At 30.6% G+C, this 16,853-nt stretch overlaps 2 protein-coding genes across 6 annotated transcripts; both read left to right on the top strand.

Moving 5' to 3' along the window:
* Positions 1–434: 434 nt before the first annotated feature.
* LOC132057469 (probable purple acid phosphatase 20) lies at positions 435–6,022 on the top strand. Its single transcript, XM_059450085.1, has 5 exons — positions 435–548; positions 2,842–3,136; positions 4,059–4,633; positions 4,851–4,939; positions 5,587–6,022. Exons 2-5 carry the CDS (start codon positions 2,854–2,856, stop codon positions 5,768–5,770), a joined length of 1,131 nt encoding a protein of 376 aa, XP_059306068.1. The 5' UTR covers positions 435–548; positions 2,842–2,853; the 3' UTR covers positions 5,771–6,022.
* An 8,322-nt stretch (positions 6,023–14,344) lies between these two features.
* LOC132058566 (protein LITTLE ZIPPER 4) lies at positions 14,345–16,076 on the top strand. Of its 5 annotated transcripts, none has more exons than XM_059451030.1 (2): positions 14,345–14,453; positions 15,467–16,076. In XM_059451030.1, the coding sequence occupies exon 2, from the start codon at positions 15,469–15,471 to the stop codon at positions 15,703–15,705; it is 237 nt and encodes a 78-aa protein (XP_059307013.1). In that variant the 5' UTR covers positions 14,345–14,453; positions 15,467–15,468; the 3' UTR covers positions 15,706–16,076. The 5 variants fall into 5 exon arrangements, with proteins under 5 accessions (XP_059307013.1, XP_059307016.1, XP_059307012.1 ...); XM_059451033.1 differs by having other exon boundaries at positions 14,442–14,557; XM_059451029.1 differs by lacking the exon at positions 14,345–14,453 and adding an exon at positions 14,598–14,697.
* Positions 16,077–16,853: the final 777 nt, after the last annotated feature.

Raw genomic sequence — 16,853 nt, 5'->3', positions numbered from 1 at the left:
AAACCAAAGAATAAAGAGATTTTTCAACCTCGGGTTTTTAGGGTTTTTTTTTCCATAGTCTTGATCAATACATATTCTTCAAATATTATAAGATACAACTATATAATTAAGGTGTTTCTTAAGAAAATAACACAAAATATGAGAAGAGTGATGACATTGTATTAAAATATTCAACAAAAACTAATAAAATCGATTAAAATAAATATTGCTAATTAACAAGCCATAGAAAATGACCATAATCTAAAAATACAAGTTGCTAAAATAAGCCCCCGGGTATTAATTACATGACAACCCCAAAAAAACTTAAGTTAATACATCACTAAGACTGCAATATATATAGATATCCTATTATTGTCATTCCTTAAATTGAATTATTAGCGTTATGTTGTTCCTATTAACTTTATTTGGTTCATGTTAAAACTTATTGACTATTTTTATCTTCAATAATTTTATCCATTGATTCTTCACTTTCATATGTCAGACCACCAGCAAGAAAGTCCATCTCTTTATCTTTATCTAAAGATCTTGATTCCTCTTCTCCTCAACAGGTAACAATTTAATTGATATTGTTAGTGTATATAAGTTAAACTCGATTTCAAAATTCATTCTCATTCCTTATAAGAATTTTAGGATATGATTTGATGTTTGTTCATTGTAATTGACTTTTGTTTTGGTCCTTTCTATATTTCATTTTATATATATATATATATATATATATATATATATATATATATATATATATATATATATATCTTCCTTAAATGAGAGATTAATTACTAGAGTATATATTTTCTTGGAGTAGTAAGGATGAAAGTGAAATGATATAAATATTTGGAAATAATTTCCTTTACTTAGTAGCCCCCCCCCAACCCAACCCCCAAAAAAAAAAAAAAGGAATGAAATTAGTACTCTTTCTTTTAATGCATGCGATGGTATTTGATTGAGCAAAAAAATTAGTAAGAAACAAAGAAAGCAAGATATTTTATATTTATGATCTAAAATGAATCATAGATATTTATGTTGACATAAATTATTCTAGTAAAAATAAAATGAGAAATTTTGAATTAAATTATTTTTAATAAATAAAATTTAAAAATAACGGCAGAGAAATCGAGACAAAAGGGGTACTTCATATTTAAGGTTGTTGTACATGTGCTTCCAACTAGTATGAAAATGAAGACTCTCGTGTGAGCTATTGAACAAAACAAAGATTTAACAAAAGTGTGACATTAGTTGTCAGCCTTTAGGTTTCATCGAAAATTACAAGAATTTGTTGTCACTTGATTTATTACTTCTAAGTTTATTGTGTTCACACCAAACTTGGGGTGGTGCAGGGTCTTGAGGATGTTGAGCTAATTAATTACATTCATATCATATATTCACCGTCTAGCCTAACATGTTAGATAAATTACTTTTATATTTTAGGTCTCCCACCTGGGTATTCGGATTCTACATAGGGGTCAGTTAAATTCAGGTTCGCGCTGAAAAGTTCAATATTTAGAGTAAAGCGCTCCCTAATAAAAACGGTTATGTGATAAAAGTACTTCTATGCTACAATGTGTGGATGTGCTTTTTTCGTTCTTTTCACTTGAAGTTCGATATTCGTTTTAAGGTTCGACTAATTCAAATTTATGCCGAGAAATTTCATTTTAGAACAAAACGTGTTTTATTTAGACTACTATTTTTAGAATTCAAATCAGATGAATAACTCTACTCCAGGGGCGGAGCCAAGTAGGCCTAAGGGGGTTTCGACGGAAAATTACATTGTTTATATATGGTTAAAATTATTTTTTATGTATATATAGTAGATGTTGAACCCCGTTTGGCTTCTTCGTGTGTTTACTTAATTCATGTTATAATCACTTGGAGAAGGGCGCGGGGGAGGTTGGCGTGGGGGGTCGGGGGTGGTTGTGGATTGGTACAAGTAATATTTAAGTTTGGTCAACGAGATAGTAGGTTACCACTATTTATGTTTGAAATGAACAAAATCAAACAAAATAGGTGGCAAAGCAATTTAATGTGGACTTGTGTAGTGGTATTCTGCTAGGGACAGATTCAAAATCCTACTTTTCTTTATTATACTAAACAAATTACCTAAAATCACTCATAAGCTACCTAACTTGAATCTGCAAGGAGAAAAGACTTCATTTCCTTGAGCAAAACAGTTTAGATTAGCAAATCTTTTTCATGTTTTTGATCTTTATTTGCTAGAAAATCTGCATATTTATGTGTCCCCTCCAACGTATAATAACCCTACTATTCTACCAAACTACTCCCTCCGTTCACTTTTACTTATCCATTATTTCCTTTATAGATTTTCATTTTTACTTGTCAATTTTCACATATCAAGGTTAGACAAAAAAAAAATTCTTGTTTTACCCTTAGCATTTGTTACTCATTTCAAATTATTTTCCCAACTCCAATACAATTATACACCATTTAATAGGGGTATTTTGGTAAAATATCTATCTTAATCATTATTTCTTAAACAGCGTGAAAAGTCAAAACATGACAAGGAAAAGTGAACGGAGGAGTAGGTAAAATGACACAGAATTATAGCATTTTAGTCCCCCTTCCATTGCAAGCAACAACTAGACCGATGCTTAACTCAATAAAAATGGATACTAGGAATTAGGAAAAAAAAAATCATATCAGTGAAACAGAAATTCTGAGTTCTAGTTTCATCATCACTTACAAACAAACAAACAAAAAAAAATCACGTGCTTAAACCTGTGGAAAAAATAGTCTAGACAGCACGTGCATAAACCTAATATAAACAATTTAAAGCGTTTCAATCTGCTCTCTAACAGTTTAAGCTTTTATATTGAACATTTCTGTTAGGTGCACGTTTCCATGGTGGGTGCTGACAAGATGAGGATTTCATGGATAACTGAAGATTCCGATACACCGGCGACGGTGCAGTACGGTACATCTCCGGGAAGTTACCCATTTTCAGCAAATGGAGACACTACAACATACAAATATATTTTGTACAACTCTGGTGAAATACATAATGTTGTTATTGGGCCATTGAAGCCCAATACAGTCTATTACTACCGTTGTGGCCCAATGTCAAGCCCAGAGTTCAGTTTCAAAACCCCTCCAGCTGGATTTCCTATCAAATTTGCAGTTGTAGGTAAGAGCCCTATCTGGATGACTTAACATTTTATTTTTGAATTTTAAGAATTATATATATTGACGGGGTAAGTCCTATTTTTACACCGTTAGTATAATTTAACTTGTTATTCAAATTTCCAATCTGCACTTACTATAAATAGTTGCTTGGAATTTGCTTTTCGGAGATCACTTGGTAGTTGATTGTATATAAATTTCGGTGTACATATTTCAAAATGAGACGGAGGGAATAAGTTAAAACAATATGCATAGCTGTGCCCCCCAGGGCTTTGGTCTAGTGGCAAGAATGCAGCTTGTGACATGTGCATTAGGCACACATCCTATAGCAGACAAAAGCTTGATATTTAAGTAGAAAATAATAGAGAGCCAGCCCATTATTATTCATCTAGTTTGAATCGTGTGTCATTGGAACTAGAGGATTCCTCGGTTATTAAAAAAGGGGGAAAGAACGTTGATGACCTTAGAATACAAAATAATTACCCATCCATACCCTTCATTACTTTCATGCCCCCAAAACTATTTACCCAAAATGCTCTCAAAATCATGATACTAGTATGATCTCACCTCTGTCTCTTATATAGCATGATGTTATCACAGACGGCTTCTTTCATTTCTTCAAAAGCACTCATCTGCCCTCTATGAAACCCATGTGGTATATATAATATACTGATAGTGTATCATAGAGGGTCGTGTTTATTTATTCAAAACCCACACTTTCTTAGTCCTCCATGATTATTTTCGGTCGGCTGGGTAAAAGAGAAATTACTTTAGGAAGGGGCATGGACGGGTAAATATTTTGCATTTTAGGGATATTTTGTGTTGTTTTTCCTTAAAAAGGTACGATATGTGTGGTCGTGTTTTATGCGGACATAGAGTGTATCGATATTTTAAGATTACCCTAATGAGTTAAATATGAATTACAGGTGATTTAGGTGAAACAGATTGGACAACGTCAACCCTCAATCATATTGCAAAATCAAATTATGACATTATGTTGTTGCCCGGGGACCTATCGTACGCAGACACTCTCCAGCCACGATGGGACTCGTTCGGCCGGCTGGTGGAGCTACTAGCAAGCCAACGCCCTTGGATGGTGACTGAGGGCAACCATGAGATTGAGAAAATATCAATGATTCATACACATCCCTTTACAGCATACAATGCAAGATGGCTCATGCCATTTGAGCAAAGTGGTTCAACTTCAAACTTGTACTATTCCTTTGAAGTTTCTGGGGTTCATGTCATCATGTTGGGCTCATACACTGATTTTGGGCCTGGTTCGGCCCAATACAATTGGCTAAAAAATGATTTGAAGAAAGTTGATAGAACAAAAACTCCATGGTTAGTTGTTCTTTTGCATGCACCATGGTACAATTCCAACACTGCTCATCAAGATGAGTATGAATCTTATGGCATGAAGAATTCTATGGAGGATTTACTCTTCAAGGCTCGTGTCAATATCGTTTTCGCGGGACATGTTCATGCCTACGAGAGATTTGTAAGCTTCCTTTTCTGAAAATCCGTTGTTTATTTGCCTTTCCTGATCATCACACCACAACTAAAAACAAGAATTAGCTATGAAAGTCGTCGCTAAGTACCCCATAGCTAATAGGCTTTTCGGATAATCTTTCGTTAAATAAAATTAATCGACGAACTTTATTGTGCAATGTTTTCTTGACAATTAATTATGTCTTGTTTTTTAATTCATGATATAGACTCGAGTCTACAAAGACAAAGCTAACAACTGTGGTCCAATATACATCACAATTGGAGATGGTGGTAATCGGGAAGGCCTAGCCAGCAAGTAAGTTTGTTTCAACTTTTGCATTTCCTTTAACGGAGATTTTTATACTATACAGCAGGCCAACAAATCCCACAACAACATAAAAAACACTAATCTTTAATTTAAACAAATTTTAGCAAGTATAATCACTATATATACTTCTTATACACTTGTTACACACTCAATATATACCGATGGCGGCTACAATCTAATCTATTATGACTAGGCGAGTGAATTATTTTTGACCGACTGACTAAAAAAAGTTTAAATCCGTTTTTTGGTTTCCAATTTAATCAATCAGTCGATTGCACCTTAATTTCAAATAGTTGGACCGACTACACGAGTCTATTTATATATATGCACTATATATTTTAGCCCATTTAATTTTTTGTCAATACTTTGTCTTGGTACCAAGATAGTGACACTTCAAAATTCTTCGTTTTTTGAGTGGTGTGCTTATATAAATTGTTTTAACCTTGATTTTGTCTTCTTTGGACCAAACTCACTTGTTTGAAATTAGTTGAGTAGATTTTTGTACCTTCATGTCTATCATCGTAGAAGCTGTTTTAGGAAAGATTAATCAGATTAGTTTCCCTTTTAATTTACTTATTTACTTTTTTGTGCTTAGAAATATGTATATCGACTTTCTTATCGATCAAATATTACAGGTATTTAGATCCGAAGCCGGAAATTTCAATATTCAGAGAGGCAAGTTTTGGGCATGGAGAATTTGATGTTGTAAATGCAACTCATGCACAATGGTCATGGCACAAAAATGATGATGATGAAGCTGTTGTTTCTGATAATATTTGGATAACAAACTTTGCTTCAGATCCCTCCTGTAAACAATAAAGGAAAACAATATTCAAAGTGGAAAAAAAAAAGAGAATAATAGAGAATATATGTACACCTCTTGTGAGAGTGTAGATTTAGAAGAAAAAAAAAAACTAGAAAAAATTCAACTGTAATAATTTCAAGTCCATGGGAAAAGGTGAAGCTAATTCCAAGGAGCTGGCATTATTGTTACTTTCTTTAAACTTATTATAAGATGGATATATTCTCCTTATACACACTATTAAGAGTTCAAAGTTGCTTCCAATCTCATGTTCAACTAATAATGATGTACCATGTTCAATTTCTACATTTGACAATGCACAAATTTGTTCGTATATGGTCACTCATTTTTCACTTTATTGCATTGAAATACTTATTTAAACTATCTTTTGTAATTTCAAGCATCACAAAGAGTTATATTACTTTTCATTTTTACCTTTATTGCATTGAAATACGTAACTAAACTATCTTTTGTAATTTTAAGCATCACAAAGAGTATTACTTTTTGTAACGAAAAATTCATTCACCTCTATCTAAGAATCACAACAAATCAATTGTTGATTGAAATCGAGTATTCAAGTTGAGCCAAATTCGACTAAAATGAAATCAAGTAGAGTCGAACTAATTAAACACATGTCAATAAGATCAATTCTAGGGTGTTAACGGTTTGGTTAAAAACCGATCCGAACGTTAACAGTTTGGTTAAAAACCTATCCGAACCGCAAATCGAATCAAATTGATTAAATAAACCGACAGTTATTTGGGTTTGGTTTGTTTGGGTTTTAAATTGTATGAAACCAATAATATTTGGTTTGGTTTGGTTTTATTAAAACAAATAATATGCACAATTATATATACATATATACACACACACACTCACACACATAATTACTATAATTTTTATACATAATTTTAAATCTTTTGTTTATTCATCCATCGAAATTTTCTTTATCTCTATTTGGTTAATGAACTTTATACCGTAAGCTCATTTCTTAAAAGAAATTCATATATCCAAACTTATTTATTCGAAGAAAAACTTATGAGATCTACCTAAAAGAAAAGGCGTGTATTTCTTACAAATTTTATTCACTTGATTAAAGCTCATAGGTCTCAAGACATTTTCTCTATAATCCTAGAAAATTATAGCTCCCACAATAAAAGGGTAATAACGGATTATTAGTTGAAAATGATGAAAAAGTCTTTCCTAATCATAGGGAGAAAAAAAAATGAAAGAGAGAAATAACATTATGTTTCTTGAAAACTGAACCAAACCGACAACAACCAAACTGAAGGTTATGTATTATATTTGGTTTGGTTTGTTCTTAATAACTACAAAAACCGATTAAGTTGGTTTGGTTTTAACGTTTAAGTTATTGATTATATATAGATTAATATTAGAACTCATACTCTTTAACAATTTTATCGACTTGATTAACAATACCAACAACAACATATCCAATATAATCCCACCAGGTGGTGTTTTGGGAAGTGACTTGATTGTAGAACTGATTATATGTTTTGTCCATATATATATAATTTGGGTTTATGACTGGTTGTTAAGCACATCTTGACTTAGCTCATCTCAACAACCAGCTCATTTATTAACTCAACTTATTTTTATCCGCCCAATTTAACTAAATAGGTGTTTATAATTAACTAATTTCATAGTTCAACTGTAACAAACCCCATTTTACCGTCTTCTAAGGCTCTCCTTCACTTTCTTTCTTCTTTTAAACTATGTGGGGAAAAAGGATCAAATACTACTGACCATTTTTCACTATGTTTTTTTTATTATTATTACTTATTAGTTTAAAATGGTATGACTTATCTGTATTAAAAGCTAAACTATCTGAAATAAATTGCTTTAAAGATTATATATGGTACATTCGAGTAAAGAATGTGAATAATATGTACTCTCACCCAAGCTGCAACTAGTTAAGAAGTTATAAATTTAAGTTGCTCTACAAATGAGATCACATATGCATGGTCAGCTGTTTAGGTGAATTAAAAATAAAATTAGTAAGTTGAATTAGATTTTTTGAAAAAAGTATATGTTGGTGGAACTGGATGCATATTATGCACTTCTACTGGTGATCTCAGTAATGTAATCTAGCAATGCTGTAAAAATAATTAAACATGATGAAATGTGTTGGAGAAAAGGTTGACATAAGACAGACAAAAAGTTCATTAAAATAAATATTACTTAGGATTGACACCAATAGCATCTCTATCTAATTTCCCTTCTAATAAAGCATTTCAACCTAGATTAGGCGGACCAAACGTTAATTTTTCTTGATAAAAATAAAATAAAAAATGCAACTACCTCAATAGATTTGTGGTCCATCATTGTTAATTTTTATTTTTATTTTTTGTAACGTAACTACCTTATAGATTTGTGGTCCATCAATCTTCAAAAAATGAAATTTCTCAAGAATCTTTTTCTAATCTAAATATGGAAAATTGGTATCATCACTAATCATGAATCCATGTTTAGATAATATTTTATAACATTAACGTGTCTTCACCTTGATAACTCTCGTTATCCTTTATTCAATATATTGTTGAATAATCTTAAACTTATTGAAACACTTAAAAAAAAAAAAAAAAGCGACTGACAATTTAATTAATATGTTTAACATTAACTTGCGTTGATAACTCTCTTTATCCTTTAGTCAATATATTGTTGGAACAATTTTAAACTTACTACAACACTACAAAAGAACAGGAATGAGCGACAAACAATTTATGTCGCTAAATAGCATAAATTATTCCTAATTCTATTTAATAATGAATTAGTGATAAATTATCAAAGAGATCATGTTAATTGCGAGCTATTTAGTGACATACCAGCAACGAATTTTATACATTAAAGTTTTTTTTCGAAGTGTAAACTGCATGATTAAGAGGGGTACATTGTCTGTTATAGTACATTTTCAGGGGGCAAAGTTAAATTATCCATCCAATTAAGTACTCCAATTGATTAGTTAATATTTTCTTCTTTAGAAAAATTAAATAGGATACTATTGATGCTAACAAAGGTTTGCAATTATGTGAAACTGTTAACAAATAAAGTAGTACAATATATTCACATAATTACCAACATCTTATTCTGTCTTCCATACCAAATTTCAACTTTTGCAGTCTTCGAGATTCTCTTCTCATCATTATCACTCTCTTTACAAGGACCAAATTTAATTCAGTCCTTTCGCCTAAATACTTGAAAATAAATGAAAAAATGAGTAGAAAAGAACAAAAAAGCAATTTCATGATCTTTCCATGTTGCAATCTAAGCCATCAGATCAAAAATCTAGTTTTGAATTTGATGGCTGATGTGCATGGGTACTACCAGCCCACATATGCAACTTGGGTTAAATTTTTAACACATATTCAATAATTATCTAATAAAATTTTTGTATTATTAACATAATTTAACTTTTATACAAAAAGCTTACTTGTATGGTTACTAGTTTTACTTATTATGAGTATTATATATGATTATCTTTAAAATTATCCGATCGTGTATCTTTACGCACATGCATATTTCATCGTACTTTTCTTTAAGACAGTGTCCAGATCGTTGTCGGAACTTACTTGACAAGGGATTTTGCTACGACTTGTTATTGTTACGTCCTTCGTTTATTGAGGTTTTGTTCACCGGTTCCCGTTGTCATCAAGTCACCAACTTTCTTAACGTTTCTATACTAAAGAGGCGTCAGCCTCATACACGATCTTACGACTTTACAATGTAACTCAGATCATAATCAATGTGGAAAATTATAACTCTAAATTATAAGAGTGATCATAGGTCCCACAAAATCAGTGGCTCAAGAAGTAAAATAAAACTAATAAATGAGTAGCAAATATAAACACTCACGTGTAGGGTTCAATGCACCACAGGAAGGAAAAATAATTGCAAAAAAATCCATCATTAGAGTTGCAGGGTAATGGTATTATGTGAAATCATTAGGAATTACCTCAGAAAAAAGTAAACTTCATTTTTTTTTTGCTGCAATGGTGATGCGGTCATTGCAATGGGGTTTTCAAAAAGAAGTTTCAATTGACATTAAAAGTCTTCACATGTATTTGTACCCCAAAATATGAGAAGTCTTCACATGTATCAATAATGTCCCTATAGGATGACACACGAGTAGCAGATGGAACATGTAAATAAGTCTTCACTTTCTTTCTTCTTTTAAACTAAATTTCAGCCAGTAGCAGATGGAACATGTAAATAACGAGTTTAACCGAACTTTCAACATCTTGGACACAAAGACACAAATTTATATATATATATATATATATATATATATATATATATATATATATATATATATATATATATATATATATATATATATATATATAAAGTGCAGTTTTTAAATATTTATTCCATCAAATTAAAATTCAGTATCCTACTATCCGCCTCAAACTTAAAATATTTATTAAACTTTTGCCGGAAAAAAAATTGAAATTTAGCTCGACCAAGGGCGTCTTCATTTCTAATGTTCGACTGAGATCTTTAATTAAGGCCGAAGGAGTACCTACCACCCCGCTACTACTTTGGGTGGTAACGGAGGGTGGTTTACTCTTATGTGTTTGGTCTTGAATGGGTAAAAAGAAGGGCTAAGTGAATAATTGTAGTTAATAGGCAAATGTAGGAAAGTGATGATGAAGTTGGATGGGTACTCAATTGGATTAGAATGAATGCCTTTGACATCTATGAGTATGACCATGCAAATCTTTTTTCCATGACTGCTGCCATTACCATTCATTTATGAAACCAAAATCATTATAAAGAAAAATGGAGTAAATTAATTTCAATGGCTGCAAAAAGCAGAAGGTTTATTTATTATTAAGAAGAAGAATAAACAGTAGTCTAGATGCCATTATTATTTATTTTAGCTACATAGGCTTTGCCATCATGAGTATTTTCAGAACAAATACACTTTGCCATAAATAAGGCCAGTACACCAAAAAAAAAAAAAAAATTAAAACGTATTTGGCTAACTAGTGGTTACTCTCTTATGCACGTTGGAGGAGAACTCTTCTTTGTTCCACTTATTATTTTGTATAATAAAAATAGTGTAAATGAATATTTATTGAATATTTATTATCCAATTGACCAAAATATAAAGAGTGCAATGAATATTTATTATAGTGAAAACCCGACATTGAATAAAAATAGAATAATGCAAATTAGAGATTCATGTCATTTAGGGATCGCTCCTCTCCATTTCCCCAAGTTCTAACTTAGATTAGAGACACATCGCATATATTTAAATTAATGGCTAAGATGTAATTAACTAAAGCAAGATCCTAACCATGATTAGAATAATAAATATTTTTCTTTATTTACTTTCAAAATTTTGACACACAATTCTAGCTAAAATATTTTCTCTTTCATCAATATATTAAAAGAATTATATTTATCACTGGATTTGAGTAATTCTTCGAGCTAGGTTGAGGGGGAAGCTTTGGAGATTAATTTTTATTTTTATTTATATTTTTTTTATCAATCATATATCTAATTATGAATCACTTTGTAATTTTCAGAACATGTAGGCTGGTGTTCTAACCATGCTTTATTAATTTTTAATTATAATTAAGTGTAATTCTTTTAATCTTAAGAAAAAAAATTATTCCTTTTTAAAAAATAATTTTGGGTTATAAATTACTCAATTGAAGACTTGAAATGGATTTTGGGTTATCCCATGTAGTAAGATCTCAAAAGATGTAAAAAAAAATCAGCGAGGATGTGAAAAAGAAAAAAAAAAAAAAAAAAGTAAAAAATCTAGTGGTAAATATAACTCTTTTAATATATTGAAGAGAATATGTTTTAGCTAGAATTGTGCGATTGTCAAAATTTTGGAAGTAAATAAAGTAAATATTTATTATTGTAATCATCGTTAGGATCTTGCTTTAGTTAATTAAATCTTAGCCATTAATTTAAACATATGCCATGTGTCTCTAATCTAAAATTTTAACTTTAAAAAATGGAGAGATGAGAAATGGAGAGAAGCCGGATCCGTCATTTAGTTAACATAATCCAGTGTTTTATACCACATTTTGTAGCAGTACCCCTTTTTTATTGTAAAAAATAATCAAAAGCAACACTTTTTTCTAAATTTATTGATTTTCCATCATAATGCATTTTAGAAACATCGAATATGAATTCACATGCCAAAATAAGATCATTAAAATAACCAAATTTGCTATAGTAAATGAATGAGGTAATATTTGAACAAAACAGATGCTATTTTCTTAGAAAAATACACAAAATCTTGACAAGTGGAGGTTCCATTGATAGTTAAACTGCTCAGAATATGAAATTAAATCATATATAGATAATATCAAAATCGATGATTAACCAAAGCGAAAGTAAAGGGCCTTCATCTAAATTCACGAGAAAAAACCTTATGATTTTACAAAATATTCAACAAAAACATTATTAACATGAATGAGAAAAAATTAAAAAGAATATGATGCTTCCATCCAAAAAACATTAATTGACATTAATGGCTATCATTTATCACGTTAATGCACTCATAACCCATGAGGTTGGTCCATCTGTAAAATTGAACCACTCATAATTATTTCAAATTAATCACACTAAATATGGGAAAAGGAATGCTTAACTTATGATACTTGGCAGAAATAATTATGATTACTATAAGCATTACCTAAGTAAAAAACAAAACACTATCATGCAGTTAGCCAATTGGAATTTCAAACGGCAAAATGGTTAGTATATGAATATTGATCATCCCAAAAGCTAGCTTAGTCCTCTTAATATGAAGCTTTAATTTCCTAGTTTTATTTTCGATTTTTTTTTTAATTTCTAAAAGCTTTAAAAATGTTTATTAGAAAGCGTACATACATTTTTGTAACATTTGACGAAAATGTACAATAGAATTTGGATATATGTTTCCTATTTCCTTCTTTTTTGTATTCAAATTTACAAGTCTCTAGGTATAACTGATATAACAAGTAACATGGTAAAACTATAAAATATTCTCTATTCGATATTTTAGCATTCAAAACTTTTGATCAAAGGAGAAGGAATCCCAACCACCCCATTGCGTCTTTCTGTATTTATTTTATTTATGATTGTCATTTTAGGGAAATACCTAAAGACTTTAAATAACAATCACATGCAGGAGTGGAACTGAATTTCATTCGGCGAAGAATTATATTGTATATATAAGAATTTTTTTTTTTTTTATATATCTACAGTAGACGTTGGATTTCCTTGACTTCTTTGTATGTTTACTTCAGTATATTTTTAAACTTCATTAGTAAAAATTCTGATCCCGTCACTGCTCACATGGACAAATAAGTCAAGTTAATTCAAAAAAAAAAAGTTCTAAGAAATTCTTTTAAAGAGATCAAAAGAAGAATTATGCAAAATGGATAAACATAAAATAAAAAAATAAAAAACATTAATTATGCGGTGGGGGTGGGCAAGGGGGGGTGGGGTGTGGAAGTGATGATGGGCCTGTCTTGGTTCGAACCAATCCAAAACATCATTGCGAATCTTTGGAAGGCCAAGCCCCTATCATCATTGGACATTATTTTGAAATTCCCAAAATACCCATCTTTAGGCCCAAATCTCTACATGTAATGACAAAATTACCCTTGATTGCCTTTTGTTCAAGGACATAAATACCCTTTCTTGTAAAAAAAAAAAAAAAAACATCATTCACATGACGCCATCGCCTTGGCCTAAAAAACGCTATAATCATCATCATAGTAGAATGGAAGAAGAAGGTTAAATCCTTCCCCACATATTACTGTTGATGAATTTAACTTATATGCAATAGCACTTTTAGGTAAAATTTAAATGGCAGCGTAGTTATCATTTTTGTTTATTATTAATTAATATTTATTAAAAAGAATTATCTGTGATTACTGTACGAATAACTTGATTACATAAATAAATTTTAGATCGTTCGTACATTCAACTCAAACTAAAAAAAAACTATTATCATCTGTGAATTCACGGTCAACGAATTTTAACTTTTATGGAAACTTAATAACTTTCGCCCAAATCTTATATATAAGCTAAGAATTTACTAAATATTTTATTGTAAATCTAATTTTTATTGTCCATCAACTTAAAATAGGTAAGTAACTTATACAGTAATCTATAAATTTTAAGTTGTGAATCTGATTCTCATAATGATTCATAGTAGAATAGAAGAAGGATAAGTCCTTGCCTGTAGATACAACAACTAGACAATTATACACAAGCCGCTTTCCATGTTAGCTAATAACTCATATAGTAATTCATAAATTTTAAATTCAGAATCCAATTTTTTAATAACTCACACATTAATTCATAAATTTTAAATTTTGAATTCGATTTTAATAATGATTCATAGTTGAATAGAAGGAGAAGGTTAAGACCTTGCATATAGATACAACAACTATACAATCATACAGAAGCCGCCTTCCATGCTTACACATGCATGATTGTTGTGCAGATAGAAAGAGAGATACAAAAAGCCCTGTCCCCCACCCCACCCCCCACTCCCACCCCAAAGATTTACTCTTTCTCTCTCCTACTTTTCCCACTATATATATCTCTTTTTTACTGCCCAAGAAGCATTAGTTTTTGTTTGTTGTAAGAGAAAACACACCAACAAAATCTTCTTACTTCTTCTACTTCTGGTTCTATAACTAACCAAAGCCCTTCCAAAAGGTAATCTTTTTTGAAAAGATCAAGAACACCCCCCCACCCCAACCCCACACACTTTGTACACTCAGTTTGTCTCTCTTGTTTTTTCTTTCTTTTCACTAACAAAGGTTAGACAAAAGCATTTTGCATAGCTGCATTTTTTTTGTTAAAGTTTACAACTTTGCAACTTTCTTATTCCTTTTGTCTCCTCCCACAAACTAAAATTGTCTTCTTGGATCTCCTATGTTTTTATGTCTTAGATACATAGGTTGTTCTTGTCACTTGTTTTCTTTTCCAACATTACATTGCTTCTTGAAACTTTTCAAACTTTTTCTTTGCACAATTTTCATGCATGTTCAACTTGGGAATATTACAAATTCCCTTTTCTTGATTTCCATATTGTTCTGTTTTTTTTTTTTGGTGTGTAAATAAGAAGTTTGTCTCTTGTTATAGACTTTATTCTTGTCTTCCAAGTGAGGAAAACAGAAAGAAAGAAAAAAGCACCAATTCTTGAAAGTGTGAAGCTTTGGAGATTTTTCCTTATTCTATTTGCTTTCTATCTTTAACAAGAAAATTTCAGCATCATATCTCACTTGTTCTGTTTTTCTCAATTCTTGATCATTTGTTTCTCTGAATTGTAATGATTTCCCCTACTACTTTCCCTTATACCAAAAAAACAAAGGTTAAACAATAGTCTTATTAATTGCGCTGCAATAACCCCTCTTCATATCATCATTTCCTTTTCTACCTTTTCCATCTCTTTTTATAAAATCATCTTCACATTTTATGATCTTAATATCTTCTTGTATCTTATCTATGTAAATGCAATAGGTACATTATGTAGTTTAACATGTATTACCATGTTAGGGACTTGATCCCTATGTTGTTCGGACTCGCTAAAAATGTTGTTGCACCCGTGTCGGATCTTTCATTGCATTTTTGGAGGATCCAACACACACTCCTCAACATTTCTTACATTATCAGTATATAGAACTTAACTGTCATGGTTTTTATTGATTTTTTTTTGTTTTTTGCAGAAATGGACAGAATCAACTCAAAGCTCTACTTGCAAAACTGCTACATAATGGCTGAAAATGAAAGGCTAAGGAAAAAAGCTGAGGTATTGAATCAAGAAAATCAACAACTTTTGAATGAACTCAAACATAGGCTTTCACAAGCTGGTCCTAGCAACAACAACGACAATGGAATTCCTGATCTCAATCTCAATAATTGCTCTTCATCCAAGAATGCTTCATCAAAATCCAAGAAGAAGTGAAGAAAAACAAATTTGCCTTAGAGCAAAAAAAAAAAAAAAAAAAATCAAGAACGGGTCCTACCTAGTCATTGAAATAGTATTATGGTTTTTCTTTTTTTTATTTTATTTTATTTTGGGGGGTGTTACATATTATTAGTACTATAATAGTAAGGGTCAAATAGTTGGAAGTTATGGTTGTTTGTGGGGGGGTTGGTATTTTGCAGGTTTAGTTAAATGGTAGGGGAATAGGTAGGAGGAAGGAATATATGTTTTTCTTGTTTTATTTTTGGTTCCTTTTTGTTTTTAGTATGCGGTTAGTTCTATTTTGGAGCTGAAAAGTTGTAATCAAATCTGTTTAGCTACAAAAAATATAATAGTATATGGTTCCTTTATATGTTCCCCTTTAAAAATTTCCAGTTTGTTTCATTTTTTGTGATTTAGTCCAAGATGAAAAGAATTTCTTAGGAAAAGAAATGGATGGAAATAAGTTCAAGAATATGAATATTGAGTGCCACCTAGTCATTAAACTAATATTATGATCCTTTTGGGGTGTTTTATATTAGTATTATATTAGGAAGTTTATTTTTTAGTGCTTGAATTTGTCCAAGATTACAAGAGTTGAAAAATTCAAAATGTAAAATCCGCTTTGTGCCTTAACATAATTATTTAATGGAATCAAATTAGTAACAAACCACAAGGACTAAAAATAAATTATGCTAAAAAACTCATATTTTTCTTACCAAAAGAGACTGATTGTAAATCATTATCCTGCAAATCTTATGGTTTTTGGTAAGTTAACAAAATACTAGAACCAATAAATTATTGCATTCTTCTCTGTATCATTAGAGGAATCTCTTGCATAATTCACTTGAAATATAGTAAGTATTAAAACAGAGGCACCTAATTTGTTCAACTTGTTTCCATAGAATGCCTAAAGTGTAGCTAACAGATTGATCCAAACTAGTCGATTAAAGAAAATTACGTCAATAAATTGCTTAAGTTGAGTATTACAGAGTTGGCCTATAATGTTATAGCAATTAAATAAAACAAATTATAATCTTTGTATTTAAAATACTCTTCCACACATATCACATATGCATGCTTTATATATTTCTCTCCTTTTTAATTTCTAATATTTTTAAATGTACAATCTGCTTTGTGCTTTACAG

This window comes from Lycium ferocissimum, chromosome 5 (assembly GCF_029784015.1).
Source record: "Lycium ferocissimum isolate CSIRO_LF1 chromosome 5, AGI_CSIRO_Lferr_CH_V1, whole genome shotgun sequence".
Lineage (NCBI taxonomy): Eukaryota > Viridiplantae > Streptophyta > Magnoliopsida > Solanales > Solanaceae > Lycium > Lycium ferocissimum.
The sequence above is the reverse complement of the archived record's forward strand: the minus strand, read 5'-3'. Positions and strand labels throughout refer to the sequence as shown.